Source organism: Arachis stenosperma, chromosome 4, assembly GCF_014773155.1.
Source record: "Arachis stenosperma cultivar V10309 chromosome 4, arast.V10309.gnm1.PFL2, whole genome shotgun sequence".
In the NCBI taxonomy this organism is placed as follows: Eukaryota; Viridiplantae; Streptophyta; class Magnoliopsida; order Fabales; family Fabaceae; genus Arachis; species Arachis stenosperma.
The window spans coordinates 3,828,537-3,854,552 of record NC_080380.1 but is presented as its reverse complement, the minus strand read 5'-3'; the positions used below and the strand labels follow the sequence as shown (position 1 = coordinate 3,854,552).

The 26,016-nt window shown below is 36.3% G+C and overlaps 2 protein-coding genes and 1 pseudogene across 2 annotated transcripts; 2 read left to right on the top strand and 1 right to left on the bottom strand.

Annotated features, from left to right (window-relative positions):
• The first annotated feature begins 12,819 nt into the window (after nt 1-12,819).
• On the top strand, nt 12,820-13,917 carry LOC130977123 (serine/threonine-protein kinase-like protein At5g23170). Its single transcript, XM_057902144.1, has one exon. The coding sequence runs from the start codon at nt 12,848-12,850 to the stop codon at nt 13,910-13,912; it is 1,065 nt and encodes a 354-aa protein (XP_057758127.1). The 5' UTR covers nt 12,820-12,847; the 3' UTR covers nt 13,913-13,917.
• Nucleotides 13,918-15,343: 1,426 nt separating this feature from the next.
• Nucleotides 15,344-19,721, bottom strand: LOC130974421 (uncharacterized; annotated as a pseudogene).
• A 2,718-nt stretch (nt 19,722-22,439) lies between these two features.
• LOC130973200 (zinc finger transcription factor YY1-like) lies at nt 22,440-25,237 on the top strand. The gene is made up of 6 exons (XM_057897639.1): nt 22,440-22,758; nt 22,999-23,057; nt 23,519-23,718; nt 24,012-24,101; nt 24,218-24,361; nt 24,510-25,237. The coding sequence occupies exons 1-6, from the start codon at nt 22,673-22,675 to the stop codon at nt 25,038-25,040; spliced, it is 1,110 nt and encodes a 369-aa protein (XP_057753622.1). The 5' UTR covers nt 22,440-22,672; the 3' UTR covers nt 25,041-25,237.
• The last annotated feature ends 779 nt before the right edge of the window (nt 25,238-26,016 follow it).

Here is a 26,016-nt window from a genome sequence, read left to right as displayed (position 1 = left end):
AGAAGCCTGGCTGGAGATAGTACTAGACACAGTGCTTGAGATAGTGCTAGAAATGACTCTTGAAGCTCTTCTTGTAGACCCAGCAACTTTGTTTGCCTAGTTAACAGCCACAATCCGACATTACAATCTTTGAATGAAATTAGGCAAAATGAAGGTAAAACCAGTAAAAACAACTATATGGTACTCACCGAACTAGTGGCAGCTACTTTCCGCTTCTTTGGACAGGTCCGTTTGTTGTGGCCTCTAGCCAAACAATATGAGCACTTCTGAGTCTGCCCATCGCGAGACACTCCTCCCCTACTTGAATTTTCATCTGCAGCTTTATTCCGTTTCAGTTTAGGCCTTCCAATGGGTTTTCTGTAGACTGGTGGCAAGACATCATCAAATTGTGTCTTCACCCACAGGTTGGGGCCATTTACTGGATACACCACATGTTGGTAGCAGTTCATGTAAGTTTCCTTCTTGTAACAGTTTGCAACAAAGTTGTCCACATTGAAGCACATCTTCCTAATGCAGGTCATGGCATGGGCACAGGGGATTCCGGACAACTGAAACTTTCTGCACGAGCACTCGTGATTCTTCAAGTCAACCACAAACTTCTCTTTGCCTCCATGGATGCTAGTTACCTCATATTTGTCACGACCGGCGTAAGTGCTCACCCACTTACCACTTGCATCAGCTTGTTTTTCAACCTTAGTCCTGATACGGGGCAGCACCTCTCATTATGTATACCCTATTATCCACAATCACAGAGTTAAATACTTCACACATGTTGTTAACCAAGGTATCACACTTAGACCAAGTCCCAAACTTATGCCGGCACCAATATTTGGTTGGTATCTCCATAAGGTGGTTGTAGGCTCCATTATCAACCTTTTGGATTTCAGCCATGTGTCTCTCCCACTCTTGTAAATAAGTGGCTTTTGCAGCATTCCACATCATCAGTTTTAGTTGCAGCCCTGGGAATCTCTTCCTGAAATTGCTATAAAGATGTCTAACACAGAATCTATGATCCACTCCGGGAATGAGCTCATCGAAGGTTGGAACTAACCCCTAAATCCATAGTAAATCAGTTTACTTGAAGTAGTAATTAAATCAGATTCATATGTGATAATGACAAATAACCAACTACATACAGTTCAATTAATCACAGAATCTATTATGGGCATGATATGTGATTATGACAATTAACCAACTACATACATCTCAATTAATCACAGATTCTTAAATCAGCATTATATGTCATCATGACAATTAATCAGCTTCACTATCAGCATTATATGGACATGCACAATTCATACTACAAGTGATACATTTCAATCAATAGCTTCACTATAGGCAACAACTCTAACATTAAACTAGGATCTATAGCGTAACTATTAGCAAGTCTAACACTCAAACTGATTATATGAATGAAGTGAGTTGAGAAATAAGTACCTTTTGTTGGTCAGACATGAAGGTGCATCTCCTTAGCTTGTCACTACCAAAGTCATCACACAGATTCGTGAGAAACCAAGTCCATGTTTCCTTCGTCTCTGCTTCAACCACAGCGTAGGCTATCGGCAGTATCTGGTCGTTCGGGTCTCAGCCAATAGCCGTGAGAACTTGACCTCCATATGGTGTCTTGATGAAGCACCCATCAAGGCAAATTATTGGTCTGCAAACCATAAAACTCTTCTTGCATGCATCAAGGCACACATAAAGTCTTTGGAACTTTGGCCTTAAATCCACACCCGGTTTTGGTTGTTCAGAAGCAAACTCAGGTGGTCTCTCCACTTGCAACTTAACTGTAGAACCTGGGTTAGACCTCAGCAATTCATGACAATAGTCATAGAGTCTCCGATACTGCTCTATGTACGTTCCTTGTAACTCATCAATTGCAAACTGCTTAACCCGGGCAGCTTTAGACTTAGTTAGCTCTACATTCCACTTGCTGTATGCTTTCTTCATTAGTGTGGATAGCTTTATTTTTGGATTCTCAGCGATCTTTTTTAGAAACACCTTGCTCAACCATTTTGCATGCATAATTCCAATTTTCAATTCTCTTGAACAGGTATGCTTGTTATGGCAGCTGGTTAATTGCCATGTTTGCTCATTCTTAATCTTTCCACAGTATGCAAACCAGTTACAACCCTCCACACAAGTCACCTTCACTCTCCGAAGATCAACCTTATTAAACCTCAAACCCCTCCCACTGTGCACAGCATAGGCAGTGGCACAATCCTTAAACTCTTCTCTTGAGACATAAAGAGTTCCAACCTCCCACTTGTACTCACTCATGTCCTTTAGCTGCTTGTGCAATGGATACTTCTTGCCAACACTATTTCCATTCTCATCATCATCAGTAATAGGCAGATCTAGGAACTCTTCAGAATCATATCCTTCTTCCTCATCACCTAAACCTGCAACAACCTTCTCCTTCCCTTTGGCACTCCCACTAGCTTTTGCTGCATCTGTTTGGGTTTCAGTTGATGCAGCCTCGAATCTATCCCCTACCCTGATGTTGACATCTACTAAGCCTTCTGCCCCTTCCTTATCATCATCACTGTCACCAAACACAACTTCCTCAGCACTATCTTCTGAACCATCACCATTTCTGAAATCAGAACTCCATGAATCACAACTATCATCTTCAGCACCCTTGGGGTCATAGTCCTCGTCCTCACTGCTATCACTACCCTCTCCTTCCTCATCTGATTCATCTTTGTTACCCACAATTTCTTCCTCCACATTTGGGCCAGAATTTTTCTCCACCAGTCCAACTGTTTGGGCCTCACTTGTAACCATTGGGCCCGGCCCATCAGATCCACCACCCTTCCCTTGCATGCTACTTTCAGTACTCCCTAACAAGTGTACATCTTCAACCACCTCATGGATATCACTTGTTTTGTGAACTACAAACAGCTCCACCATATCCTCCCTAACCCCAATGTTAGCCATATTCATTGCATCTTTATCAGTTCGGAGCATCCTTAAGCCTTCTTCTGTATTCTGATCCTGTGATTTGTACCACATTGCAGCAATATCTTTCTTCAAATACCCTTGTCTGCTCACTATGTCATAAACCTCAATCAGGCTCCATTCATCTTCATTGCAGTAGTCTATGATAGTTGTCTCCCCACCCAAATACTTCAATTGCCCTCCTTGAAGTCCAAAGCTACCATGATGGTAAACTTTGACACTAAAATAACTCATCCTAACCAACAGACCTTGTTACAACAAGCAAACAAAACGAAACAACATCAATCGCAGGCACACATTCCATCACCAATAAACGTCAATTTATGCCCTAACTAACATAAGCAACAAACATTTTGCCGAGAATACAAAAAACCACCACCCAAACCCTAAAAATGCACGCAATCTTCGTGGAACTACTCAATAAAACCCCAAAAAATAAATTTTTTCTCATGTACATACCTCGTCGCACGATCAGACTCTGTCACCACAACAAAGCTGTAAGCTTTCATGCAAAACTCCCCAGACCGAACCGCCAACTACCTTGCAGCCCCTCCCCACGGTCAACCTCGACGAAGATAAAAAACGTGTGTGCTAAGGAGAACTGGAATAAAAAATGTTGGGTAGAGGTGCTGTGTGATTCTTTGACGTTTCGTATTTGCTATAGTGAACGGTATATTGGGCGCGAAGAGGCAGACGTGTGTATCTCAACTTTTGGGCTTACTCACCTCATGTCCACGTGTGTAACGCCGTTAACCAAATGTTAGTAATTTGGACGGTAGGACAACATTGATGCGTTTTAGAAACGTTTGGAACACAAATAGGACGTTTCAAACGTTAGGGACAGGTTTGAGACTTACCCCAAACGTTGGGGACATAAATGATACTTTACTCTTTTAATTAAATAAAAATTTTCAAATCTCATAAAGTGAATTCTTTTTCTTCTTGTGGCCATCTTTTTTTATTTATTTGGTATTAATTTTCTCTGTTTCAACTGCTACAATTAAGAGATCTTTTTCAACTATGAATATTGTGAAAAATAACTTAGAAATAAAATAAAAGATAAATTTCTTGCTAATTATCTTTTAGTTATATTGAAAAGAAAATTACTGAAAAATTTGACACAAATTCTATTATTGGTGAATTTTATGATACGAAGATTCGACCACTTCGTTAATAAAAAGTATACACATATTTTTTTTACTTTAAAATATATTCTCTGTCGGTATATTTTTGTAATACATCTTATATTATATAATTTTTTTACATAATTTTTAATATTATATGTGTTTTTGGCCCTCCCATAATATCATTTTTAAATCCGTCCCTGTACATACATACAGTATAGCAATTAATTGAAGTCAAAGATAACTGATTCAGGTGGCAATCAATTGAAGATATATACAATAATCTAAATTGATGATTAACTCGTTTTATTAAAAAAAAAGTGAAGATTTTGATATGTATCGATATAACAATCATCTTAATGTGATGTATTGTAAATTTGTAGTGGTATACAGTCTTGACTAGCAAGGTGGTGAATGACACTCCAGCGCACCCATCTTATATATTTTATGCAAAACCGGTATATATTATATGAAAAAGAGCTACCAGCCACATATATTTGTTTGTGTATAAGATAATTGAATTTTATGTGATGATGAGAATGTTAGAATTGATGATGATGAGACGCAAGATGAGGATACGAATCATGCACGAGTTATGCCAATTATGGAGTTGAAGTAGTCACCATTGCAAAATAAAGGTGGTCCTCATGCGTGCAACGGATAAGTCTCTTAATTTTTGCCATCAGTTATTCACATCATATCATAAGCTTAAGTTATATCGTGCAAGCTAAGGGATGGGATGGACATGATCCATCACTATTTAACTTGGGTTTAATTTCCATGCCGTGCAATAACTTCAATTCGTTTTCATTCAATCTTGTTATTTATATTATTAATTCATACCGTAGTATTAAGCATATGTTTTATTTTTTTTGTTCCTTACATATCTTTTATTCCGACAAGTTAAGGATTAATTTGTTGGTGGTCAATAAATTATTACATGCACAACATAATTTAAACAGCAACACTTATTTAAACAGATTAATAAGCTAACACTATACTAACTTAGTTGGGTTGTGCATGGTTTTTTTTGGTATAAAATAGGGGCCCAAGCCCAATGAACAAAAAACACTAACTATAACATAACTCTATAAAACGGGTTACAAAATTTTCATTCAAATCTTCCGTTAGAAGTGAAATAAGCTCTTCAGGAGGAAGATCCATGAAGCAAAACTCTTCATTATCCACATTAGACCTTACTAACCAATCAGCACAGCGATTAGCCTCGCGATAGATAAGTTTGAATTCCAATTTCCATGGCCTTTTCTTCATCTCTCTTATCTCTCTAATCACGATATTCCTATTGCAGGTTTGAACTTCTTCTATACACTGGAATGCTATCTTTGAATCAGTCTCAACTATCACTCTGCGCATACCCATGTCCCATGCCATACAGAGGCCATGGAGCATCCCCCATATTTCAGCTTGATCAGCATCACAGTCCTCCAATCTAGTTTTGAAGCCGCCGATCCATTCTCCCAGGTTAGTTCTTAGTAGCACTCCACAAGATGCTTTAGAATTTGTTGTCTTTATTGATCCGTCTGTGTTGAGTTTAACCCAACCTTGAGGAGGTGGTTGCCATTTTATTTGGATATTCTCTGTTTTATAATATTTTACGAGCTTTAATTTTCTCCAAGCTTCTATGTTTCTTTGTATTTGAATTTTGATAACATCAAGAGTGTTGCGAGGCCTCTTATTTGGGGGAGAAAAGATCTCTATACATCGCCATTTCCATAGCCACCAGCATGTGATAAAGAAGTAATCCTTCCATTTTTCTTGAATTGAATTTCCCAACTCATTCTCTAAGTTAAGTTTCATCCACTCTTGCAATTGGCCAGAAAAAAAGGTAGGGATAGAGCTAGGATTTAGAAGCTTTACCTATAGAGAAGAAGCTCCAGGACAATCTCTTAGAGCATGAATAGTTGTTTTTGGTTGACCCTGACAGATTTGACATAGATCTGATGTTCCCAAAAATCTGGCTCTTCTACTAGATGTGAGAATTCTATTATGCATAGCTTGCCAAATAAATATCTTAATCCTCTCCTGTCCCTTCCATTTCCATATGATCTTCCATAGGGGATTTTTATCTATATTAAATTTGGCCATTTGTTTATAAGCTGATGCTACTGTGAAATTTCCGTGAGGTGTGTGATCCCAACAAATACTATCTTCATCATTTTCAGGCTTGGACACTGGGACTTTTTTAATCCTTCTGACTTCATCCTCATCAAAAAATTGTTTTAACATGTCTATATTCCAGTCACCATTTTGTATGACATAAGTGTTGACTTTTGAATGTATTAGATCATCTGGGATATTCTTACTTGTTGCCTGTCTTAGAACATCGTTTCCTTTTATCCATTTGTCATTCCAAAATTCTATTTGATCACCCTTGCCCATCAACCAATGTGTGTTTTCCTTTAGGAAAGATCCAAGCTTGACTAGCTCCCTCCATAGGGGGGAATCCGATTTTCTGCCGGTTAAGCCACTCTTCCAACTCTGCTCTACACTATATAGCTCTTGAAACACTTCTCTCCATAGATGACCTTTCTCTGTTAGAAGCCTCCAAAAAATTTTTACCAGAAATGCATCGTTCATTAGACTGAGATTTTTGAAACCTAACCCACCATAAGCCTTGGGAAGACAAAGAGTTGTCCAGTTCAAATGATGCATCTTTCTTTGTTGTTATGTATCCCCCCATATGAAATTACGTTGTGTTTTCTCAATTTATTGGCACACTCCTTTTGGTAGTCTTGTAAATTGCATTTTATAGTTGGCAATAGGAGTAATAACAGATTTTGTAAGGGTAATTCTACCAGCCAAAGATAAGCATTGAGCTTTCCAGCCTTTTAATTTATTTTGAACCCTCTGTAGCACGTTTTTAAATTTTTCCTTTCCTTTTCTAAAATTGTTGAAATTAGCTCCCAGGTACATTCCCAGGTTAGGAAGTTCTTTATAATTGTACCTATCCATTATGACTTTTCTGCTGTTCTGAGAGACATTACGGAAAAAAGAGACTGAGGTTTTTTGTGCATTGACTTTCAGCCCCGATGCCTTGCAAAATTCATCCATAGCATCACAAACCACCTTGATTTGTTCCTGGTTAGCCTCTGTAAACACTAATAAATCATCCGCGAATAAGAGATGTGAGATATAGGGTCCCCTATTCCCCACTTTCATGGGTTTCCACTTCCGATCCCTTACCTTTTCCTCAATTAAATGTGAGAGTCTATCCATAGCAATTACAAACAAATAAGGAGAAATAGGGTCTCCTTGTCTAAGACCACGTGTTGGTTGGAAATCTTCAAACATTCCTCTAAGTATTTCCTCTAAGTATTTCCTCTAATCATATCATTAGGAATTTTGAAGTTTTTTAAACATTCCTCTAAGTATTTCCATCTTAGCCTATCATAGGCTCTTTCAAAATCAAACTTGATAGCCATGAACCCTCTCCTTCCTTTAGTCTTCTTCATAATATGCACCATTTCTTGGGCAATCAGGATATTATCCTGGATTTTCCTGCCCGGAATGAAACTGGATTGACACGGTAAAATTCTCTTATCCAGACACGGTTTTAGTCTCTCAACTAGAATTTTGCTTATGCATTTATAGCTTACGTTGCAGAGTGCAATGGGTCTAAAGTGTGATATGACTTCAGGGGTATTGTTCTTAGGGATCAACGTGATGAGGATTTGGTTATATTGACTGATAATGCTTGGATCAGTCCACACTGCACTCACAAATTCTGCTATAGAGAATTTTATAAGATCCCAATGCTCCTTGTAAAAGAAGGCTGGGTAACCATCATATCCTGGGACTTTCAAGGAGCCAATGAAAAAAATAGCCTTTCTTACATCAGTCATGGTTGATTTTGCACACATGTCTTTACACCTCCAACTCTCCATATCAGGATAACAATTTGGCATAATCATTGTTACTTGTTCTAATTCTTCCTCTTTATAGAGATTCTTATAGAAATCCACTACCATCTTCATTAGATCATCTTGATTTTCCATCCACAAGCCGTCAGTACCTCTAAGTTTAAGGATTCTATTCTTTCTCCTTCGAATAATTGTTTTCGTGTGAAAATATCGGGTATTGCGGTCCCCAAGTATAATCCAATCATCTCTAGATTTCTGTAACCACATAATCTCCTCTCGATCAAGAATATCATCCAGGTCTTTCTGGAGTTGTTTTTCTAATTCTTCAAGAAAGGGATTTCTACCATAGCTGTCAGCTTTCTGTATCTTCCCAATTCTTCTTCTTAATTCTTCCTTCTTTTTCTGTATATTCTCGAATGTTTCTTTATTCCATTTTCGGAGGCTTTCTGTGATGGTTGTGAGGGATACATTCAGATTAGAATGGTTATTCCAGCATTTTCTAACGTATTCGTTGTACTCCGGATGTAAGCTCCACATAGCTTCATATCTGAATGGTCTTTCCCTTCTAAATTGAGGTAGTGGGTCTGTAGTGACCAAAATTGGGTGATGGTCTGAATGTGATCAGGGTAGCACCTCCACTTTAGCTTCTTGGAACCTAGTCCTCCAGGAAGCATTAGACAAGGCTTTATCTAACCTTTTGAACACTCTATCTAGCCCCTCCCATTTGGGGCCTTTCCATGTGAATTTTGAACCAATGAAACCTAGATCTATCAACCCACACTTTTCAACCCAATTAAAGAATCGTCGACAAGCATTAACATCAACTCTAGACCCTCCTTTCTTCTCCCATGGACTAGAAATATCGTTAAAATCTCCGACCAGCAGCTACTCCCCTGTATTATTTTGAGACAGAGAATATATGTCCTCCCATAAAAATTTTCTAAGATTCTCTTGTGGGCTAGCATAAACAGCCGTGAGACTCCAGCTTCTCTTGTTACCCTCCTTAACTTCCATATGAACATATTATTTTTTGGACCTAATCACCTTAATATATAAACCAGGGTCATTCCATAATATCCAGATTCCTCCGCTATAACCACAAGCTTCTTCAACATAATTATATTGCATTCCCATTCTTCGCATAACTTCTTGGGCTTTCCTACCACTACACCTTGTTTCCATAAGAAAAACTATATCCGGCTTATTAACTCTAACAATTTCTCTAAAGGTACGACTAAAACTAGCACTAGCCGCCCCTCTACAATTCCAAGAGAGAATAATCATGATGATAGACTGAGACAAAAGAGGATAGATACTTCATTGGTATTCTTCACTATCTGCCCCTTCTTGGGTCTTTATGTCTCCGTTATCAAAGCTCACATCATCTAGCATCATGTTGGCATCTTTATCAATATTCTCTTCGATTCTTTGTTCCGCCAACTCCTTTTCATAAATCTGAGCTGCTTCTAGCATGACATCAGATTCAATGGAATGGAGGTTGTGGTCATGTGGTTTTGGGTCAGGTGCTTCCTTCATCTCAGCATCCACAGGGGTTGTGCTTTCGATGAAGGTGTCTACCATGGGTGAGTCTGGAGTAGTGGTGCTTGAGATCCAGTTCTCATGGTTGTGTAAGATTTGGTTGGTTCTTTGAGATGCTTGATAGATCATGTTTGGGCTTGTGTGGTCAAGTTGTTTTGGCTGAGGATCTTTTTGACTGTTATTAGTTTCTTTGTTTGTCTGACTCTTTTGTGCTATATTGTTTGTCTTCATGTTTGTTTCAGGGTTAGTAGGGCTGGTATGGTTAATAAGCTGCTGATTAAAAGGCATTTTGGGCTGAATAGATCTTTTAAGGGACTTAGGGAAAACAGGAGTTTCTGAAATGTATTCCACATGTTCTGCGGCAGGAATATTCTGCAAACTATTCTGATTCTCTATTGCCAACTCATCATCTTGATTTTGCAATATTGCAAACCTTGTACCCTCTCCATTCCCTGTTGCACTATTTTTTCCTCTCGCACCTGGGTTGTGTATGTTTTACTTTGAATTCAGAATGGCTGACGATTCTTCTTCTTAGGCCAACCTGATTGGGGTAAGAAATGTTCTTTTTTTTCTTGTCAAAGTGAGCAATCTAAATAGACCCAAAGTTTCAAATGAAGCCGATTATTTTCAATAGGCCCAATCTCAAATATAGCAACAAAACAAGCAGCAAGGTTTATAGGAATATAGGATAATAGGAACGCATAGCAATGATGTGTCTTGTAAGTTGTAACTTGTAACTGTGTTTTATGACCAGGATAAATAATTTAATTAAGGTTTTTTTTTTAAATTAAAATATAAGAACTTATAAAAGTAGTTTATAAAGAAACTATTTTGTATTTAGAAAAAGTTATTATAGAAATACTTATTTTAAAATTGTGTAATAAATAGGAGTAATAAAACAGTTTGAGAAAGAAAAAAATTAAATTTTTTACATTTTTCAAAAATTCTTAAACAATTTTCTATAAAGTTAAAGATATATCTAAAAAATTGTACTAAACACTATCAATATAATTTTTCATAAATTAAAAATCTAAAAAAAATAATTTTAAAACTTCACAAACGAGTTCTTATACAGTGTAAGAAAAAAAATCAAAAGGTTAAGAATATGAAGCATAGATCAAAGCTTACGGTGGGATAGAGTGACACATTTTTCTCTTAACAACCGAACCAAGATTTGGACTTTCGTTTGGATGACATTAAAAGTTGTAGAATTACTGAACAATTATTTCATCTATCAAGATATCCATAAATAATGGGAAAAAATGTAGTGTCTACCTAAACTTTGTTTTAGTTGTACAATACATATTTGTTCATTATTATTTAGTTTTTGTATTTTTTATAATATATAATATAAGTTTTTATAATTTCCCATTTTTTAATATTAAAAATAAAAATATAAGCAAAATAATGCATAATTTTTTTTTAAATCAATGTTACATTTGAGAAATGGAAAAAGCAGCAGATGGAGGGATTGAAGCAATTGAGTAAGGTACGGATTCAGAGGTACGTTTGTGGTTCGTGCTGACAGAGAGGACCATGGACATGCCATTAATGTTTTCAGCCAAAATGCAAATAGTCCAAAGAAGAAAAAACATCAAAAGAGATACAGATAAAGCTTTTAAAGACACATGGATCCTATGGAAACTTTTCTTAACGACCAAATCTTCTTGCCCATTTATATACATTATTCAGATGCTCTTTTATTAGTAATTAGCTAATAAAATAATAAATAAAGAAATTGACTGATGATTCTATTATTTTGAATATATAATGTGACAACACACCTTTGTACCATGTATTATGTTACGTGTACACTAAAATTAGTTATCAAAATTAGCTATAACTATAAAATACATGTTAAAATATAAATACATGTTGAAAATAAATTAAATTACAAATATATTTATACACAAATATATTTATGGCTGATTTTAATGACTATTTTTTATGTACAAATAACATTTTTATTGTATCTTATATAGTCACCTTGTAAATTGCTTAACTATATCACCGTATTTGTATTTTGACACACCATCAATGTTACAAACGAAATGAAATGATTTTGCAAGCAATTTTATGATGTATCGGGGAGTTCATCATATAGTTAATGATTAACGTAAATCACAGTATGATAGTCATTAATTAATAAAATTTAGGAGAATGGGTGGAACCGGAAGAAGGAAAAACTTTGGAAAAGTTAAAGTGAAGTATAAAAAAGAGGCAATAAATTAAAAGGGACCCAATAAGCACATTTTCCTTTGAGGTAGAGGTCACCTTTTCTTGTCATCACAAACTCTTTTGCTTTTTCCCTTTTTTCTTTTATTAGCTTTTCCCACTCTCAATAATTCCAATTTTAATTCTTCTTAGCTCTCCAAAGCACCTTTATTCCCTGAGTACTACAAAAAAGCAATGCTTCGTAGCACTTCATACTTGATACCTCTCCCTGTTATTGAAACCTTCAATGCCTCAACCTACTAAAAAGGGAGCTTATCGCATATATAATCCAGTTAGAGACCGAGTCACATGTATTTTTCGTGAATTTTGTATTTTTAATATTGGAGTGGTTGTAGTGTTTTGTTTAGATGTGAATTGTTGGGGTATTATACTTAAATGTGAAATCGTTTAACTAAAGAAGCAGAATACACAAATTGGACCGTCCGATTTGTAGAGGTACACAAATTGGTTCCAGGAATTTGTGTTAAGTACAGAAATCGGACCTAAGGATTTGTGTATTTCCACAATTTTAAAAAATACCACCGTATTAAAGTATATCACCACTTTTATTTCCATAACAAAAAAATTAACTTATTTTTTGTCTTTAACTATGCTACCAATACATCTCTGCGTAAATATAATATTTAAACGGTTAGTTTTTTTTTTTAAATTAGAAGCGAGACTCGAACTTAACATCTCTAAATAAGTATGGAAATATTATACATTTGAGTTATAACTCATTATTTCTTAGTTAAATTATAAATTATTTGTTATTATAATTTATTTTACTTTTATTAATTTTATTATATTTAATAAATAAAAAAGTTAAATATTAAAAAATTGTCAGAATTTATTATTTTTTGTTATCAGTTATTAATTAATATTTAAAAGTATAGAATAAAATATACTATTAAATTATTTGACTAAAAAAATTGAATTGATAGTTAAATAATGACAAAAACAATAAATTCTGATAATTTTTTAAGAAAAAAAAAAAGTAAAAGAATGAATTAATAGCGTTAGTAGCTATCGCTAGTATATATAAGTGGTATGAACTTTCAAATAAAAAGATGACACAAAACTCAGCGTCCATTGATATGTGTATATTGTACAAGCAATTAAGCATTCATGGAAGATGAAAACATGGGAGAAGGAGAAGAGAAGTTTGAGTATGAAGAGGTTGTGAAAGCAACCGAGAACTTCAACCCTAAAAGGATGATAGGCAAAGGAAGCCATGGAATCGTGTACAAAGGTCTACTACCACGGACGGTGGCTGTGAAGAAAGCATCATCGCTAGATTCTCTCCACCATGATGATAACTCCAACAAGCTCCAAAACGAGATTCGAGTGCTGTCAATTCTACGTCAAAGCCCTCACGTGCTTAACCTTTTAGGCACGAGCCACGATTCGTTCGGAAACAAGCTCATGGTGATGGAGCTCTTGCCAAATGGCTCCCTCCACGACTGGCTTCACGGTTCGAGAAAACCGCCGCCGTCGTGGACGAAGCGCGTGGAAATCGCCATGCAGATCGCACGCGCGGTTCAGTTTCTCCACGAAGGGAAGCCTATGGTGATCCACAGGGACATCAAGTCCACCAACATCTTATTCGATTCTCACATGAACGCCAAGTTGGCGGACTTTGGACTGGCGGTTATGGTTGGATCGGTGGTTGAGTCACCACCGACTCAACCCGCTGGGACAATAGGGTACATAGATCCGAGTTACACGAGTTCGGCAAAACTGAGCCCCAAGAACGACATCTTCAGCTTGGGGGTTGTGTTGTTGGAGATCATAAGCGGGAGAAAGGTCATAGACGTGTCGAAAACGCCGGCGTCGATCGTGGAATGGGCGGTTCCGTTGATTGAGAGGGAGGTTGTGGAAGAGATTTGTGACGGGAGAGTGGCGGTGCCGGCGTACATGGCGGGTGGAGTGGGTGAGATAGTGCGGTTGGGTGGACGGTGCGTGTCGGAGAAGGAAGAGGATCGTCCGTGTGCTCGGGAGGTGGTTATGAGAATAACGGACGTAGCGGAGCGTGTGAGGTACCCGTTTTGGAGAAGCGTGTTAATGAGGAGCATCGCCGGCATGGTGGGATTCACGAGAAATAAGAGGAGCAAGTTGTTGCTCAATACTACTTCTTCTCACAACACGTCTTCCGTCATCACCGTTAAGCAAGTTTTATCGGTCTGGGATTGACTGCATGCACAACTAATTATTTAAACAATTTAATTAAGGTTTTCACTTTTAATTACTACTTTTTTATGAAATTTTTTTTGTATAATTTTTATATTAAAAATGATTGTGGATTATTTATTTATTTTTTATTTATAATGTATTTTTGACTTGGTTTTTTAAATATTTTTTCCTCTATATACTAATAATAATTTTTGACACGAAAAATATTAATAAAACGTTAAATATGGACAATCAAATAGAATTTGTAAAAAAAATGCTATTTTAATTTTGACGTTCAAATAATTCAAAAATAACATTGAATTACTTGTTTTGGGAGAAAAATTAAAATTTCAATAAATATTTTTTATAATATTTTTTTTATAATTTAAATGTCAAAACAAAAATGATATTATTTATATATTATAATATAATATTTAATTGTCTACATTAATGTTCTGTTAATATTTATATATTAAAAATTATTTTAAAAAATAACATGAATCACATTTATAAAATCTTAAAAACTAAATATAAGCAATTAAAAATTTAAGAAAAAGACAATTAAAATTTTAAACATCAAAATAAAATTCACATAAAAATTAAAGAATCAAATTAAATATTATCTCGTTTGATAAGTACTCAATTTCATTCGGTAGTCATGCAATGAAATTATATATATGCCAAAAAAAATGTGATATATAATACGATATGAAATTATGAAAATATGTTGATGCAATCTCCCTGTTACGGCCTTGGACACACTCCAACGTTACCGTGCCGACACTCGAACTTATTCAACCTCTTGAGCTAAGACCAAGTCAGCCTAACCCTCAATACTTAGCAAGAAAGCTAAGAACACAAGAGAACACAAGAGAAAGGAAGCTTGGTGGAAAGAACACTTTATTGCTCAAGTGTTTGTTACAAATGATTCACACACCCTCACACTAACTCTTACCTCCTATTTATAGCCATCCACCTCCTCAATGGATGGTTAGAACTAAATCTAATCAATTGTCTAAATTAATCATCTAGAACATTCTTTATAAATATCTATCCTACCACTACTTTCTAAATACTTCTAGATTGTTCCATACAACTCTTCATACTTTTATATCAATCCACACTCTTCTAGAATATTCTATGATCTTCTAGAGTCTTCCAGAACCTTCTAGGGTATTCCAGGAACTTCTAGGACATTCTAGAACGTTCCAGAACCATCTAGAGTGTTCTCAAACACTCCAGAAAACTATACAAACACTGTTAAATCTAACATTCTAAAAATTTACCATGACATTCTCCCCCACCTAATGCGCAGACGTCCTCGTCGCGTTCTTTTCATGATAGCGCTCTAGGTGTTCTTGGAATTGCCACAGATCTTCACAAGCTTCCCAACTAGTTTCAGTTATCGGAAGTCCTTTCCCACTTGATCAAGTATTGGATACTTGGTGGTACTCATCTTCGTCGCACGACGCGATTAGCTAAGACCTCTTTGATTTCTTTATCAAATGATCTAATCACCACAGGCGGAGCACGACTCGAATCACCTCTACTCGGTTCATCTTGGTCTTCGTGATATGGTTTAAGCATACTCACATGGAAGACTGGGTGGATCTTCATAGAGGGAGGGAGTTGTACTTTGTAAGCAACTTCCCCAACACGTCCAATGATCTCAAATGGCCCTTCGTATTTACGGATTAAGCCTTTATGAACCTTGCGAAAGGTTTTGAATTGTTGTGGAAGAAGTTTGATCATTACCTTGTCTCCCACTTGATAGCTTGCATGCCCCCTCTTCTTATCTGCCCATTTCTTCATCCTCTTTCCAGCTTTGTCGAGGTAAGAATGAGTGACATCTGCTTGTTCTTCCCAATACTTAATCATATGACAAGCTCCAGGGCTCTTCCCTGAGTAAGGGGAAGGAAGAGAGTGAGGTGTAAGCGGTTGTTGTCCAGTCACAATCTCGAACGGACTCTTCCCTATAGACTCACTCCTTTGCAAATTATATGAGAACTGAGCAATGTCGAGGAGTTTTGTCAAATCTTTCTGATTAGCGCTTATAAAATGCCTCAAGTAACACTCGAGTAAGGCATTCACTCTCTCAGTCTGCCCATCGGTTTGAGGATGGAAGCTTGTTGAAAAATGAAGCTCCGACCCAAGGAGTTTGAACAGCTCTGTCCATAGTCATCCTGTGAAGCGTGGATCTCGATCACTAATGATGCTCTTAGGCAATCCCCAATATTTCACCACATTCTTGAAGAATAGTCGTGCTGCCTCCTCTGCAGTGCAGTCAGTAGGGGCGGGTATAAAGGTAGCATACTTCGAAATTCGATCCACTACCACGAGAATAGATTCAAACCCCTCAGACTTCGGTAAGGCAGAAATGAAATCTAGAGAGACACTTTTCCACGGTCGCTCTGATGGAGGCAGAGGTTCCAACAACCCGCTTGGTGTCTTGTTTTTAATCTTATCTTGTTGGCACACAAGACAAGTCTTCACATAGCTCTCTACTTCATCTCTCATTTGAGGCCAATAATAAGAAGATTCAATGAGTGCCAAGGTCCTTCGCTGACCTTGGTGACCAGCCCACTTGGTGTCGTGGCATTCTCTCACTAATTTTCTTCTTAGATTTCCCATTTAGGGACGTATAGTCTTCTCCCTTTAGTGTAGAGAAGGTCATTTTCTAACCAAAATCTTTTGGTCTTACCTTCTCTAGCCAACTCCACCAACTTCTTGGCTGATGGATCGTGATGCAACCCTTCCTTGATGGTGTGCACAATATCTCCTTCAACCATAGAAATGGCCGCCAATTCAGCTTTGCGACTCAGCGCATTTGCTACCACATTAGTCTTGCCTGACTTGTATTCAAACTAAAAATCAAACTCAGCCAAGAAGTCCTGCCACCTAGCTTGTTTGGGGCTCAACTTCTTTTGAGTTTGGAAGTAGCTTGTAGCCACATTGTCTGTCTTGACGATAAAGTGTGAACCAAGCAAGTAGTGATGCCAAGTTCTCAAACAATGCACTACCGCGGTCATCTCCTTCTCTTGGACGGTGTATCGCCTCTCTGTATCATTCAACTTGCGACTCTCAAAGGCAATCGGATGTCCTTCTTGCATTAGAACCCCTCCAATGGCATAGTCAGAAGCATCAGTGTGGACTTTAAATACCTTTGAGTAGTCGGGTAGTGCTAGTACTGGACCTTCTGTGATAGTAGCCTTCAACTTATCAAAGGCCTTTTGACACTCCTTTGACCATTCCCAAGTGTGATTCTTCTTGAGGAGATTAGTTAATGGTGCAGCCTTGGTGAAGTATCCCTTCATAAACCTCCGATAATAATTGGCCAACCCAAGGAATGACCTCAATTCAGATACCTTGTTTGGCGGCTTCCACTCCTTGATAGCCTTCACCTTTCCTTGATCCATGCAAAGAGTTCCACCTTTAATGATGTGTCCCAAGAAGTGGACTTCGTCCCTTGCAAAGGAACACTTTTCCTTCTTCACATATAGGTTATTCTCTCGCAAGATCTTGAACACGGTTTGTAAGTGTTCTACATGTTCCTCCAAAGTATTGCTATAGACAACAATGTCATCCAAGTAGACCACTACAAACCGATCAAGGTAAGGTCGAAAGATCTCGTTCATCAAGGTACAGAAGGTCGCAGGAGTATTGGTCAAGCCAAAAGGCATTACCAACCACTCATACGATCCATACCTCGTGACACACGTGGTCTTAGGCTCATTACCATCAGCAATTCTCACTTGGTGATATCCTGACCTCAAATCTAGCTTTGAGAACCACTTGGCTCTACCAAGTTGATCAAACAAATCGGCTATCAAAGGAATGGGGTATTTGTTCTTGATGGTTACCTTGTTCAGTGCTCAATAGTCGATGCATAGTCTCAATGAACCATCATGCTTCTTTTGAAACAAAACGGGTGCGCCATAAGGTGCCTTTGATGAATGGATGAATCCAGCATCTAGCAAATCCTTGAGTTGCTTCTTCAACTCTTCAAGTTCTGGCGGTGCATCCTATAAGGTGTTGAGGCCGACGGCTTTGCTCCTGACTCCAATTCAATCTTGTGGTCCACCTTCCTCCTAGGTGGTAGTTGTTTTGGAAACTCGGGAGGCATTACATCCTTATTTTCTTCAAGGACTTCCTTGATTTTGGGAGGAACGTCTTCTCTTTCAGATGTTGACTCCTCTTGTAATAGAGCCAAATATGTATTCTCTCCCTTCTTGAACCCTTTCTTGAGTTGCATAGCAGAGAGTATCGGTGGTCCTCCAACTTTAGAGACTATAGGGACCATGCATGGAGACACTTTCTCCATGACACATACTACATCGTAGTATGACATAGGTATTATATTTGCCTTCCTTTGCAAATCGAGCCCGATGACTATTTTAAAATCATCCATGGGTGCTACTGAGAAATCTACAAGGCCCTTCCAAGAACCAAGAGTCATCTCAACCCCTTTCGCTACTCCCTTAAGGGGTTCACCCTTGGTGTTCACGGGTTTGAACCAACCATTCTTTTCGGTGATTTTCAACCCAAGCCTCTTTACTTCATCAGGCGTGATGAAGTTGTGTGTAGCACCAGTGTCGATCATAGCCATGACAGGTTTTTCATTGATAAAGGCTTTGACATACATCAAGCCTTTCTTTTCTGCAGTGCTTGCCTCTTTGCCCTTCACAACATTTATGTGTTGGATGGATCCAACACACTCAGTTACTTGAGTTTGGGCCCCTCGTTCCTCGGTGATAGATGCCAGAGTCCCTAACTTGGGACAGTCCTTCATTTGGTGTGGTCCCTTGCACACGAAGCATCCTCCTTTAGGTACGAAAACCTTCTTCTTTTCCTCGTACTCTTTCTTTGAAGAGTATTTTCCTTCCTTCTTGGTTGAGAAACTCTTCCCCTTCTCTCCTCCACTTTTAGTAGAACTAGGCTTGGAAGAAGACTTGGGTTTAGAGTCTCCCCTATGATACTCAGTGAGTGATTCGGCCACCACGATGGCCTCATCGACATCCTTAACATTCCTTCTTTGTAGTTCTTGCTTTGCCCAAGGTTGGAGTCCATCAATGAAGAAGAACAATGCATCATCTGATGCTAAGTTGGGGATTTGAAGTGTGAGAGTAGTTAACTCCTTTACATAGTCGCTAATCGTACTCTTGTGCTTCAACTCCCTCAACTTCTTCCTTGCTTCATAAACCACATTCTCAGGGAAGAATTGTCTTTTCAACTCCCTTTTGAAATCTTTCCATGTGGTTATGTTGCAAGTACCATTCTCCATATCTACGCTCTTTCTCCTCCACCACATAGTAGCATTATCAGAAAGATAGAGAGCTGCAGTGCGTACCTTTATTGCTTCTTCGACCACCCCTTGGCCTTCAAAGTACCTCTCCATTTGCCATAGGAAGTTCTCCACCTCTCGAGCGTCCCTCACACCCTTGAACTCCTTTGGCATTGAGAGATCAATCTTTGTCATCTCCCTTATAATGGTTGGTCGAAATTTTACCTCCTCGAACCAAACTCGAACTTCCTCAAATAGCTTCAAGGAATTCTCAAGCTTCTCTTCGATTTGGAGCATGCTTTCTTTGAAAGCATCTAATTCTCCCAACACGTGAGCCTCGAGGGTCTCCTTGTCATGTTCTATCATTTGGAAGCGCTCATCCATAGAGGATATAACATTTTCTAACATAGAAACTCTTTCTTCTAAGAAGTTAGAGTCCTTACCTCTAGGCTCACTTGAAGAACGGATCTTCTTGCCTCCCCATTGAGAAGGAATACCATCCCTTCCCCTTTGAGACTCAACATGCTCCATGGTGATATTAGAAGCCATTCCCACAAACCACTTGTGCTCCCTCTCGAACCTTGCTCTGATACCAAGTTGTCACGGCCTTGGACACACTCCAACGCTACCATGCCGGCACTCGAACTTACTCAACCTCTTGAGCTAAGACCAAGTCAGCCTAACCCTCAATACTTAGCAAGAAAGTTAAGAACACAAGAGAACACAAGAGAAAGGAATCTTGGTGGAAAGAACACTTTATTGCTCAAGTGTTTGTTACAAATAATTCACACACCCTCACACTAACTCTTACCTCCTATTTATAGCCATCCACCTCCTCAATGGATGGTTAAGATTAAATCTAATCAATGGTCTAGATTAATCATCTAGAACCTTCTTTATAAATATCTATCCTACCACTACTTTCTAAATACTTCTAGATTGTTCCATACAACTCTTCATACTTTTATATCAATCCACACTCTTTTAGAATATTCTATGATCTTCTAGAGTTTTCTAGAACCTTCTAGGGTATTCCAGAAACTTCTAGGACATTCTAGAACGTTCCAGAACCATCTAGAGTATTCTCAAACACTTCAGAAAACTATATAAACACTGTTAAATCTAACATTCTAAAAATTTACCGTGACATCCTGTACAAATAAAGATAAAATTCCAAAGATGCAGACTTATAGTTGTAAAGTTATATATGTATAAAAATTTATTTACATAAGGTTCTTTGGCAGAAAAGAGAACATAAACTTTGCCAAGAAATTTTCATGTCCACGTGAATTCAGTCATTAAAAAAAATTAGAAATATTAAGTTATTCTCTAAAAGATAAAATAATAAAGAATTAAATTAGTTATTCAAATAATGTATCCTGATTTATACTACATGTTATCATTTAATTAATATTTTTTCGTTATTATATCTTTTAAATATTAAAAAAAAACACTTCCTCCTTAATATATCTCACCTAAAAATGCTATAAGCAGTGGCGGAGCTTAGTTCAGATAAGGGGTGGCCACGGCCCCCCCAAACTTTTATTAAAAAAATTAGTAATACTTTTTCAAAAAATAAAAAATAGTTTAGTTAGCTCAAATATTTTATTATGACTTAAAATACCAAAGTTCAATCTTCATCTTTTGCTTTTATTGCACAATAGTTTTTAGTTTTAAACATTCAAAACATATCGAATTTAGACTGAATTGAGTGTATTTGTATTTCGCAACTCTCTATTCAATAAGCAACACTCTCTCTACCTTTGAGTTCAAATATAAAAAATTAGATATTTTTTATTTATGTAATTTAATATTATTTTATATTTTTACTGTTTATTTAATTTAATTTTTTTATATGATAAAAAATATTAGAATATTCAATAAGTATTGATATTATTGTATTTGTATAAATTGATAAAAAAATTTAATAAATATTATAAATTTTAATATTTGTCCTTCTAATTTCTTTTTTACATATTTTATCGGATATATATTCAAATTTTTATATAAAATAATCATAAAAAATCAAAGAGTTGATGATGCATTTTTTAAGAGGAAGGCTAATATTTAAGAAGGAAAACATATAACTTTTACAATATCAACATCTGTAGATAGTTCTTCTACTTTAATATTACGAAGAAAGTAAGATACAACCTTCAAAAGTTTAAAGAGTTGTATCTGATGAGTTTGACCTTAATTCTTTGGAACGATGCCCTGAAAATGGCTTCAAATTTGGCAATATTACCCAAATCAAAGAAATGAGGTTATACGAGTTTATTTTAAATGGGTCCATGTCAAAAATATTTTGACAGTTATCTTCTATCTAGCCCCCCCAAAATTTCATTTCAAGTTCCGCCACTGGCTCTAAGATTTTTTTTTGTTGAAATACACTTTCAAATGACTTTTACTAACATTAAAAAGAAGGAGGTCACTTCGATAAAAATGTTTAAAACGTAACTTTTTAAAAATATTTTTTTATTAATTAAAATTTAATACATATAATCGATTAAATTATATTATTTTTGTCAAAATTAGATCAGACAAATTAATTTAGCCGAAAAATCGATAAACCAAACCTTAAACCGATCTAAATTAATATTTTTTTTTATAAAAAATGACTACAATAACCTTATTATCTAAAATGACTAAAATATTTTTATTATATATATTTTTTAATTTTAAAAATCATAAATTCTAACTCTATAATGGTACAAAAAAAATTAAAATTTAGGGTTCTCAATAAATATATATATATATATATATATATATATATATATAATAAAAATATTTTAGTCATTTTTTATTATAGAGTATTGTAATTATTTTTTATAAAAAAATATTAATTTAAACTAATTTAAAATATAATTTATCTATTTTTTGACTAAATCAATTTATCTAATCTAATTTAAAAAAAATAACATAATTTAATAAATTATATGTATTAAATTTTAATTATTTAAAAATATATTTAAAAAAAACGTTTAAACGTTTTTATATAAGTGGCTGTCAAAAAAAACCACTAAAATAGTGTTATTTATTCCCATAAACCTCGCTTTGAGGAGTCTAGGATTGGGGTGGCCGAAGAGAAGTACAACTGGGCTTCTGAATGAATCACTAATGGGAAATTGGGCTTGTTACCAAAAAAGTAATTAGGCTTAAAATGAAACGACCATCATTAATAAAAAAAGAAAAAAAAAAGGAAAAAGAAAGAAAATGCAAAACGCAGGCTTGGAGAGTGACGTGGGGTTTAATGTTCGGTCGTTTTGAGAAAAGCATGAAGCAATTCAATCGGACGAGAATGAGAATGAGAACGAGGACGAGAACGATAACCCGAAGCTGCTTCACCCTCCTTCAATTCTTCTATTTTTCTCGTCCTTATTTGACTTCTGCTATTCCTCCTTGAAGCCCTAACCCTAACCGCTTATCCACATTCAAATTAGGATTCCTCCTTTCGTGATTTTGCTTCCAACTTGCTACAAACACAGACACACACTCATACCATGGAGACTCAGTTCAATCACAACCTCTTCGAGCGGCGTCCCTTCCTCAAATCCAAGGCTCCCGCCGTTAAATGGGTCAAACAATGGTACCTAAACTTTTTCTCTTTTCAATTTTCTGCCTTTTTTTCGTTACTTCTTATTTTATGCTGTTCTAGGTGTGTGAAAACAACTGAACAAGTTCTATGTCCTCTATTTGTTGTTCCTTACGATAAATTTTGGTATTTTGTGCCAAGGGAATCTTCTGGAAGATTCAATGATATTTTTGTAATCAATTTGATTCAGTTTGCAATATATAATGCTGATTTTGAGAATTATTTTACTCTCAGGGTTCCTCAAGACGTTGTAGCTACTGGCGGGAAGTGCATGCTCCTAAGATGGGTAACAGGTTTGTGCGTTTTTCCCAACTTTGCACGTGAACTTAAGTAATTTCTTACTCCTTGTACTATTCTATTTTATTCTGAATGAACTGAACTGAACTTGAATCCATCAAATTGAACACTCATACCTGTATCATGTATGATTGTTCTGGTTGTCCTTGGTTGATTGATGATGTTCATAATTTCATGATGGTTTTTAATTTGCTTCAAATTAACTCTACAGGTATGAATTCGCCCTTATGTAGAGAATTCAAGGGGCCATAATTGGCACTTGGTGTACAGTCTGTTCATGATGATGCATTTGTGTTTATATATCTTGAATAATTGTAAACTTTGGCTTTGTGTCATGTGTTGCTTGTTTCTTTTCAAAAAGAATAAAGCTATGAACGTTGTGATGAATTAATGTTACTCTTTTATTTTGTGATTGTTGTATTCTGTCTGAAAGTTTCCTTTTTTCAACTATTGTCAGAGGATTCCTTAAAGGCCTTGAAAGAAAAGGAAAAAGAGCCTTCTGCACCTGAGCCTGAACCAGAGCCAACTACTGAAGTACTTTTCCTATGCAGCTATGAGGGCTGTGGAAAGACATTCATAGATGCTGGTGCTTTGAGGAAGCATTCTCACATCCATGGAGAGAGGCAATTTGTTTGCCACTATGAAGGATGTGGAAAGGTAGTGAGCTTGTTACTTCAGATACGTGCACACAATATCTAGGACCTATTCCCGTCTAAAAGGCTTGAGTTGGGATGAAGGCCCAAATAATGCAATATAAGCGTGTGAAGTTGATGTTTCATGACAGTAATACACTAAGTTCAAAATAGATCCTTAACAACTAATTCCTATCGGTTTCATAATAATGGCCTTTTATTTATATGTTATAAGTTACAGCTACCATAGTTTTATTTATTTATTTTTAAATGTCAGATCCATATAAGGGTTCTAAGAATGTTTTGTTTCTATTGCAGAAATTTCTGGACAGCTCAAAGTTGAAAAGACATTTTCTCATTCATACAGGGGAAAGAGATTTTGTGTGTCCTCATGAAGGTTGTGGTAAGGTGATAGATCTATCTTTTAAAATGATCTGTTCTAATACTTGCTACTGTGTTGTATTGAATAATTTTTTCACTACATTTAATCACCGGTGAGCTTAAATATTAGTGTTATTATCCAGGCCTTCTCCTTGGATTTCAACCTGCGGTCCCACATGAAAACACATTCACAAGAGAACTATCATATCTGCCCATACCCAGATTGTGGAAAGAGATATGCTCACGAATACAAGCTAAAGAATCATATTGCATCTCAGCATGAAAAGGTTGGGTCATCTGTCCTGTTCTTGGAACTTGTATATATTGTTTTTGTTCTCATCACTGATGCTGCATCTTCTCATTTGAAGCCTTTCAATAGGTTATCTGTGTAATGTCTCTGCATCTTTGATTCACAATTTCAATCACATTTTACAGAATGCATCAGTGGATTTGACAAAGTATACTCCACCATCGGAAAAGCCAGCGAAACCAACTAAACCTGCTAGTGGAACTTACGGTTCTGCATCATCTGATCGCCCTTATGCATGTCCTTATGAAGGGTGTGAAAAAGCGTACATCCATGAATACAAGCTTAAACTCCATTTGAAGAGGGAGCACCCAGGCCACGATGAAAATGCTGTGCGTGCACAAGCTAATGCTGACAATGAAATGGATGAAGCGAGTGAACAAGATGCCTATGGTCGAAAACGATCAAATGGTAAAAGTCAGAAGCAAAGTAGACCGAAACCAAGCTTGAAGTTGCCTCCTGCCAAAATCGCCCAACGAAAAGGGTCAGCTCCTACTCCAGCCGCATCAAATGCGATTAAAAAGCCATGGCCAGTGAAAGAAGAAGTCTACGATGAAGATAGTGAAGAAACAGAAGAGGATCGTGACAACGTTGAAGATGGTTGGAGATATGCTGCTAACAACGATGATGACGATGAGGAAACAGAATATGAAGACTGAAATTTACCTATGGCTCTCCCCTATATTTTATTTATCCAAGTACCATTTTCATTGACACGATTTTATTGGTTATTGCAAGTATATATATATATAGCTCCATTTAGAAAAAACAAGAGGCAATATTGGTGATTGGATGTATGATTATGGTTTGATGATGAATTTATATTAACTAATAAAAGATGACATATTATTATTTACCTGAAGGTTTCATGTTTTTCGTTGGCTCAAACTAGCACCAATTCACCATTTTAATCAATGTAGATTCACTGGATTGGTTTTTGGTTTTGGTTTGATTACAATTATTCGAATTGAGTTCACCAATTCACTAGCTTAATTTATTTAGAAACAAGAGTAATTGAAATGTGGCTTGGACCCAAAATAATCTATAATTTATAATGTAGAGACTAAAACAATAATTTCTAATCGTTATCTATTATATATAATAAAAATTAAGAGGAATTCAACGTACAATATTTTTTAATAATTGTTCTTCATCATATATAATATAAATTATTTTGGAATTCATGTATCATGCAAAATATGCCCCGAAAGTAAACAACAAATCCGTACGCAAATGTTAGATGCTTCAATGTCTTTGGTCGTCTCTCCAACCATTCCACTATGTCTTCGCTTCTTTGCATAATTGTGTATTAGTAAATTGCAAACTCATAATTTTAGTACATAGTAACATATTACTAGTAACATGTAACTTATTATTTCCCCCAGTATCTTTTAGCATAGTTTTTGACGGTCTATATGAAAAATATAGAATGAAAAAATATATATACAATGTTCAGTTACCGAAATCCGAAGGAGAACGTATGGAATTTGAAGGCTAAACTCAAGAATGTTATGAGTCAGAGACACATATCCTATGCATCCTGTATTTACGCATTAAATGCAGCCTTAATTTCTTTCTTCTCTTAATATTCTAATTTGATTGTGAAAAATCAAAATGAACATTACAACACTCATC

Excerpts from the sequence above, each read along its gene's own strand:
- LOC130977123 (XM_057902144.1), top strand. The coding sequence starts at position 12,848 with ATGGAAGATGAAAACATGGGAGAAGGAGAAGAGAAGTTTGAGTATGAA.
- LOC130973200 (XM_057897639.1), top strand. The coding sequence starts at position 22,673 with ATGGAGACTCAGTTCAATCACAACCTCTTCGAGCGGCGTCCCTTCCTC. Across the intron at positions 24,102-24,217 it reads CTCATGAAGGTTGTGGTAAG|GCCTTCTCCTTGGATTTCAA; the intron begins GTGATAGATCTA and ends GTTATTATCCAG. Across the intron at positions 24,362-24,509 it reads TTGCATCTCAGCATGAAAAG|AATGCATCAGTGGATTTGAC; the intron begins GTTGGGTCATCT and ends CACATTTTACAG.